The 7,628-nt window shown below is 39.6% G+C and overlaps 1 protein-coding gene and 1 pseudogene across 3 annotated transcripts; one reads left to right on the forward strand and one right to left on the reverse strand.

Moving 5' to 3' along the window:
* Positions 1 to 473: 473 nt before the first annotated feature.
* Positions 474 to 1,811, reverse strand: LOC113028875 (general transcription factor II-I repeat domain-containing protein 2-like; annotated as a pseudogene).
* Positions 1,812 to 4,390: 2,579 nt separating this feature from the next.
* LOC113029168 (uncharacterized) lies at positions 4,391 to 7,140 on the forward strand. 3 transcript variants are annotated; one of them, XM_026179855.1, is made up of 4 exons: positions 4,391 to 4,520; positions 5,435 to 5,534; positions 5,857 to 5,952; positions 6,436 to 7,140. In XM_026179855.1, exons 2-4 carry the CDS (start codon positions 5,451 to 5,453, stop codon positions 6,766 to 6,768), a joined length of 513 nt encoding a protein of 170 aa, XP_026035640.1. In that variant the 5' UTR covers positions 4,391 to 4,520; positions 5,435 to 5,450; the 3' UTR covers positions 6,769 to 7,140. The 3 variants fall into 3 exon arrangements, with proteins under 3 accessions (XP_026035640.1, XP_026035641.1, XP_026035639.1); XM_026179856.1 differs by lacking the exon at positions 4,391 to 4,520 and adding an exon at positions 5,091 to 5,295; XM_026179854.1 differs by lacking the exon at positions 4,391 to 4,520 and having other exon boundaries at positions 5,302 to 5,534.
* Positions 7,141 to 7,628: the final 488 nt, after the last annotated feature.

The raw sequence follows: 7,628 nt of genomic DNA on the forward strand, positions 1-7,628 counted from the left end.
TAACATTTGACAAAGGGGCCGGAACAGGATCAGATAGAGGGCATGCTTTGAAAACATCACCTCATTGGGGGAAAAATACACATCTTGGGATATGGAGAAAACATGTGCTTTAATTTCCAATGAAAATGAAGAAAAGCGTTACAATAAAATCTCTGACTTCGAAATGAGTCTTTAAACACTGAAAATCAAATAAATGAACATTTTTATTTTAAAGCACTGAAGGTTCTGTTCTCCTTCAGGATATCACCATCACTCTCCTTCTGACTCTCTCTTTTTTTTTTTCTCAAAAATGGTAGGAGATGCAGATGTACTTGTCCTGTTCCTTTTGTTCAATTTGTTTCCCCGGTGCCAAAAGTCAACAACGACCAGTGCAAGAACAAAACAATTGCAGCAAGTCAGTCTGTGAAGCGTTATATTTGATCTGCGCGCACTGTTCATTTTAACAACGTGCGTATCACGGAGAGACACACATTTTAATGGGAGCAGTGTTGTTGGTCTCCTTTTTTAGCCAGCGCATCAAAGTCTGGAGTTAGTTTTGTTGTGGCGATTCTCAGGATGGATCTGAGGTGTAGGTCTGTTAACTTGGATCTGTGGCTGGCTTTGTTGATGTTGATGTTCATGACGCTGAATGTCCGTTCACACACGAAGGTAGAGCCGAACAAAGCCAACATCATCTGCGCTTTTCGCCTTAGATTTGGAAACGCGGCATCATTGAGTGAAGCATAGAAGTCATTTAGTTTCAGAGAGCTGAACTTCTCTTTTAAGGCAGGGTCGGACTGAAGGTCGATGAGTTTGAGCTGAAGCTCCTCTGGAGCTGTTTCGGGGGCTTGTAACAGAGGAAAGGCCACCAATTGGAGTGACTTGTCAATTTTATCGAAATCCAAAAACCGACGGCAGAATTCTCCGTGCAGTGCATCCAGTGACTCACTGTATTTCTTTACTTTTGCTCCGGCCTCTTTCAGCGTGGCTAGTGTAGGAAAATGAGTGAATGACTTGTTCAAAATCTGCCTAGAGAATAAAGCCAGCTTGGATTTGAAGGCTTTCACGTTTGTGTGCATGTCATGCACAAACAGCTCCTTCCCCTGCAGTTTCACGTTGAGCTCATTCAAGTGTGAAAATACGTCCGTAGCAAACGCAAAGTCACACATCCAGCTGTTGTTGCTCAGCTCAGGAAATTCATCAGTCTTCCCCTGCCGCTCCAAAAACACGGCAATCTCCTCTTTGAGCTCCCACACTCGTTGAAACACTTCGCCCAAACTCAACCAGCGAACACAGGAGTGATAAAGCAGGTCCTGGTGATCCGCATCAGTTTCCTCCAGGAACGCAATGAACTGACGGTGCTGAAGTTGACGAGTTTCACCACAGGATTCACAACATGATTCAGCTGTAACACCGATTTACATAGAGATTCCTGGTGGAGGATGCAGTGGAGGAAAATGACATCCTGGTCAGGGTTTTCATCTTTCACTTTATTCTGGATTCTCCTGAGCAGGCCAACGTTTTTTCCCGTTAAATTCGGAGATCCATCTGTGGTGACGTTAACAAGCTTACTCCAGGGAAGCTTCATGTTTTCGATGGCAGCAGACACTCGTTCAAACAAGTCCTCTCCCCGTGTTTGTCCTTTCAGAGACTCCATTGTCAAAAACTCCTCCGTTATTTCAAAAGTTTTGTTGATTCCTCGGATAAAAATGAGGAGCTGAGCAGTGTCTTTGACATCGTTGCTTTCATCCAGTGCTAAAGAATAAAAAGTGAATGACTTCGCCTTTTTGTTTAATATGCTGGTGATATCTTCATCTATTAGTTCTACACGGCTAGTCACTGTCCGCCGTGAAAAACTGATTTTCTCAAATTTGTCATTCGTCTCCGGGCACAAAATACAGTGGGGCAAAAAAGTATTTAGTCAGCCACCGATTGTGCAAGTTCCCCCACCTAAAATGATGACAGAGGTCAGTAATTTGCACCAGAGGTACACTTCAACTGTGAGAGACAGAATGTGAAAAAAAAAATCCATGAATCCACATGGTAGGATTTGTAAAGAATTTATTCGTAAATCAGGGTGGAAAATAAGTATTTAGTCAATAACAAAAATACAACTCAATACTTTGTAACATAACCTTCGTTGGCAATAACAGAGGTCAAACGTTTACTATAGGTCTTTACCAGGTTTGCACACACAGTAGCTGGTATTTTGGCTCATTCCTCCATGCAGATCTTCTCGAGAGCAGTGATGTTTTGGGGCTGTCGCCGAGCAGCACGGACTTTCAACTCCCGCCACAGATTTTCTGTGGGGTTGAGGTCTGGAGACTGGCTAGGCCACTCCAGGACTTTCAAATGCTTCTTACGGAGCCACTCCTTTGTTGCCTGGGCGGTGTGTTTTGGATCATTGTCATGTTGGAAGACCCAGCCTCGTTTCATCTTCAAAGTTCTCACTGATGGAAGGAGGTTTTGGCTCAAAATCTCATGATACATGGCCCCATTCATTCTGTCCTTAACACGGATCAGTCGTCCTGTCCCCTTGGCAGAAAAACAGCCCCATAGCATGATGTTTCCACCCCCATGCTTCACAGTAGGTATGGCGTTCTTGGGATGCAACTCAGTATTCCTCTTCCTCCAAACACGACGAGTTGAGTTTATACCAAAAAGTTCTACTTTGGTTTCATCTGACCACATGACATTCTCCCAATCCTCTGCTGTATCATCCATGTGCTCTCTGGCAAACTTCAGACGGGCCTGGACATGCACTGGCTTCAGCAGCGGAACACGTCTGGCACTGCGGGATTTGATTCCCTGCCGTTGTAGTGTGTTACTGATGGTGACCTTTGTTACTTTGGTCCCAGCTCTCTGCAGGTCATTCACCAGGTCCCCCCGTGTGGTTCTGGGATCTTTGCTCACCGTTCTCATGATCATTTTGACCCCACGGGATGAGATCTTGCGTGGAGCCCCAGATCGAGGGAGATTATCAGTGGTCTTGTATGTCTTCCATTTTCTGATGATTGCTCCCACAGTTGATTTTTTCACACCAAGCTGCTTGCCTATTGTAGATTCACTCTTCCCAGTCTGGTGCAGGTCTACAATACTTTTCCTGGTGTCCTTCGAAAGCTCTTTGGTCTTGGCCATGGCGGAGTTTGGAGTCTGACTGTTTGAGGCTGTGGACAGGTGTCTTTTATACAGATGATGAGTTCAAACAGGTGCCATTCATACAGGTAACGAGTGGGGGACAGAAAAGCTTCTTACAGAAGACGTTACAGGTCTGTGAGAGCCAGAGATTTTCCTTGTTTGAGGTGACCAAATACTTATTTTCCACCCTGATTTACGAATAAATTCTTTACAAATCCTACCATGTGGATTCATGGATTTTTTTTTCACATTCTGTCTCTCACAGTTGAAGTGTACCTCTGGTGCAAATTACTGACCTCTGTCATCATTTTAAGTGGGAGAACTTGCACAATCGGTGGCTGACTAAATACTTTTTTGCCCCACTGTATCTGCTGTCTCTACCATACATTCTTTTAAAAACTCGTCCTCAGACAGTGGTTTGCTGGCCTTTGCTATTTTGAATGAAAGCATAAAACTGGCCTTGGTACTTGACTCTTGAATGGCAGTTTGACTTTGCTGAGCCTTCAAATTAGCTGCCAACTTCTCAGCAGCAGCTTCCCGTTCTTTTGTTGAGAGCTTGCTAGCATAATTAGCGTGCTTTGTGGCAAAGTGACGGCTAATATTATACTGTTTAAAAACCGCCACAGTTTCTTGGCATATCAGGCAAACAGCAGATGATCGGTGTTCAGTGAAAAAATATTTAGTTGTCCACTCCTTTTTGAACACTCAACATTCTCTGTCCACTTTCCTTTTCTTGGGTACGCTCATCTTCATAGAGGGTCGGTGGGTCACAGGGTAAAGTGCAAACGTGGAGTAATAGGCCTGCGCTTCACCTCAAGAAAGCCAATATATCTAGAGTGCGCCATCTAGTGAGGAAACATCAGAATTGCAGGGGAAATAAAACATTAACAAGGTTAATTTATTAAATTTTTTTCAAGTTTGGCGGGCCGGATCAAAACGTTTAACGGGCCGCATGTGGCCCCCGGGCCGTAGTTTGCCCATGCCTGACGTATACTAATAATGCTTCCTGGGACTATATTGGCCCCCGTTTTAGTACATAACAGTATTCTTGAAATTAACTTTTAGATGTACTTTTTGTTCACCACACTGTAAACCCCAACAGTCCACCTGACTTATAAAGTTTGTGGATACAACAATTAAAATGCGTCACACAGTTGAAACAACTTAAAACTTTTCTGTTCTCTTAACGATTCAAACAGTTATAATTGTACATGGCTTAGAAGTTAAGAGTAAATACTGCTTTTTTAATTATGATTTTTGAGTAAATGTTTTTTTTTCGAGCTCCGCATTTGTACGTCATGACGTCATGACGTTTTCTCTCTAACCTGAACGACGTTGACAGAAAATTCTGTTCAATATGGCTGCCCTTCTCGAGCGACCGGAGAGCACATTTGGAGAAACTTGTAAGTAAAACGGAACCTTCGTTATGTTTATTTTTTCCGTAAAAAAGCAAGTATATTAATATGTTGCAGCCATTAACTTGTTTTTGAATGCGCCGTTGTGTTAAACAGCACAGACCCAGGTAGTGAATTGTTGTTCGCTGTTGTTCGCGCTCTTTTTCAAACCGATGATATCGTCAGTTTTACAGTTTTAACCGATTAAAACACAGTTTTAATAAGAATTGCACATAAAGAAAGTGTCTTAGTGATATTTTAACGACCCATTGCCAACGCAAGAAAGTTGGCGTTTTTACAACAGCAGCCTCATTGTTCGGCCGGGTTTTTTTCTTCTTCTCATTAGCATCATTCAAAAGTGACTTAGCTAGCAGTGGCAACTTCTATCTTAAGCAGCAGCCTGTAAAAGAAGTAGTTTGTAAGTAGAAGTTCTGTGTAATATTACAAGTATCTCACTGATGTATTATGTACTATTGCATAACAATGTGTCTTTGCAAAGATTTATCCCGCTTGGTTTTTTAAAATAACTGCAGTGTAAATTCATATGTATTCTGTGCTTTTTTTTTTTCTTTTTTTTTTTTCCAACTTAACAGAATTTATACATGGTGAGACAATGTTGATTATATGGTAAAAACTTAAAACTAAAAGAGGGTTACTGTTTACCATGACTAAATGGAATGATGGCCTGTGACTTTGTAACATCTGAAATGCTTACCTATGTTTTGGACTGTTGGATGATCGGCCATAGAATTCAAGACTGCACTCAAAGTAAACAGCAGTAATTGTAAGGTTTTTTTTTTTTTTTACCATGCTAAGTGTTTATTTTGTCATGAAATGTACAGTGTACTTTTGAAATTTTTGAAAGCTGTAATGATGGCTGAGTATATAATTATCACTGACCAGTTCTACGCTGAACTTGACAGACACACACCACGACTTATGGCTCTATACAGACAGAAGGCTGCACGGACTGGCAAGATATCAGAGGCTCTGCGAACCATCCTGAATCATTATGATCTTCAGGTGAATATTGATAATGATAAAATTAACACAAATTAAAAGTTTCACTGATAAAAACTCAATTTTTCCTTGCTTTGAACATCTGTGTTTTATACAGATTACAGCTCTGATCTGGTATGTTACTTTAAAATACTGTGTAGGATTTTTGTCAAATGAGTAAGATACAGACTCTTTGTCATAAGAGACAGAAAGGTTGTGTCTTAAAAGAAATGTCTCCAAAATTATGTAGAGTCACATGTCATGCAGTTTCATAAACATGTATTCTCCCCAAAAGAATGACACCTGAAAACTTTGTGTTCAATGAACTTTTCTTTTCCCTTTTTAGGAGGCGCCTGATATCAACGTGAAACGCACTGCAGTGCTTCGTGCCCTTCCTGTATACCTGCGGGAGGAGGACCCAGAATTCTTTAAGACATGTAATGTAAGTGTATTTTTGCATCACTTAAATTCTGCCAGTGAGATAAAACACCATGGATTTTTTTAAATACAATTTAATACCCTAGCAGCTACCAAATTGTACAAGCAAAATACCCTCTCTTTAGAAAACCCTCACACACACACACAGGGTCAGGAGCAGGGCACAGGCGTATCACAGCACTTCGGCTATGCTGCAGGTGGCCCCAAAAACAAGGCTGAAGTCAAGATTTAGTTTCTTTTTGAGATAAAGTCATAAAATAAAAAATGACGTCTTTTTTTTTTATTTTTTTTTTTAGAAAAATAACAAACATACTAATTATGTAATGCAAGAAGCTAACGCGTTAATGTACATTTTTCAAAAAAGTAGAGTACCCTAACCCGTTACAAAGTAACCCACTACACTGCTGAATTTTTTTGCTAGATTACAGGTCTTGCTTGTCACATTCTCTCAAACCAACCTTACTTATTGATACTGTGTCTATTCCAGGCGGACACATTGGATGAGTCGACCCTCATTGACACTCCAGTTGCCCTTCTCACAGTGGTTACCGACGGCGCTTCCCAGACCAGTCCAGTCCATTTTACTTCCTCAAGCATGGCCATTGTGGTGGAAGGCGACTTGGTGATGCGTGATATTCCCAGATTTGCAGATGCATTTGCCTTATTGTTTGGCTTGATCTATGCTCTGCATTTAGACTACCCCAGGAAGCTCGTTCACACATTTACCTTTGTCCAAAAAATCTTCATGGGGCTTGTTGACGGCAAACCTCTGAAACCCTGCCTACATGCTCTTAAAAATGATTTGTTGCTGAAAGAGTAGTTCTGGAAGGAATATAAGGCAATGTTTGTTAGGACATGCACTCTGTTACTGAGCACTTTGTTTTAAGCACTTTATTTAAAGCACTTTAAGTTTACTACAGACTTTGGGTGGATTTAACTCCATCAGTTTACCTAACTTTGCTCTGGTTATTTGGAAGATGATCATCTTTATTTGTACCCATTTTATAAAATTGTTTTTCATTTCTTTTTCAAACAAAAGTGATTAGTATTTGACTTTTTATTTTGAATTTATGTATTTTGAGAAAGATGCAATTAGGACTGATGTTGTCCTTTGTGATTTTATAAAAAGATACATGTTCTACATTGAATTTATAATGCTCACTTTATGGTGCCAATGTCCATGTTAGTGGTTTTATAAAAACACTAAGTGATGTTTTTACATTTCCATAAAAAATGTTAAATAAACAAAATGTAAAGTAAATGAATTTCTCTAATTTTTTTACTAGTCTACACTCAAACATTTAATAATAAATTTCTTTTAATTAATAATCATATAATTTGCGTTTAGTTTGTAATATAATTGCATTGTGTTGGATCAAAATAGTAAACTACAAAAAACACAAAAATATTAAAATTAAAGTGTATAGTTTTTAAGTAAAGCTCAATTAATAAAATAAAAATATAATTTAAAATTTTTAAGTTAACAATAAATACAAATTTTGAGTACCCCATACTTAGAAAAGATGAGTTTGTGTACTTAAAACTTTTGAGGTAATCAGTTTCCACAAATGTTTTAAGTTCAGTCAACTGATTCGGGTTTACAGTGCATAATTGTACTAGCATAATGTCATAATGTCTACGAGAGTATAATTAAATATACTCGACTCTATCACAATACTA

Source organism: Astatotilapia calliptera, chromosome 9, assembly GCF_900246225.1.
Source record: "Astatotilapia calliptera chromosome 9, fAstCal1.2, whole genome shotgun sequence".
In the NCBI taxonomy this organism is placed as follows: domain Eukaryota; kingdom Metazoa; phylum Chordata; class Actinopteri; order Cichliformes; family Cichlidae; genus Astatotilapia; species Astatotilapia calliptera.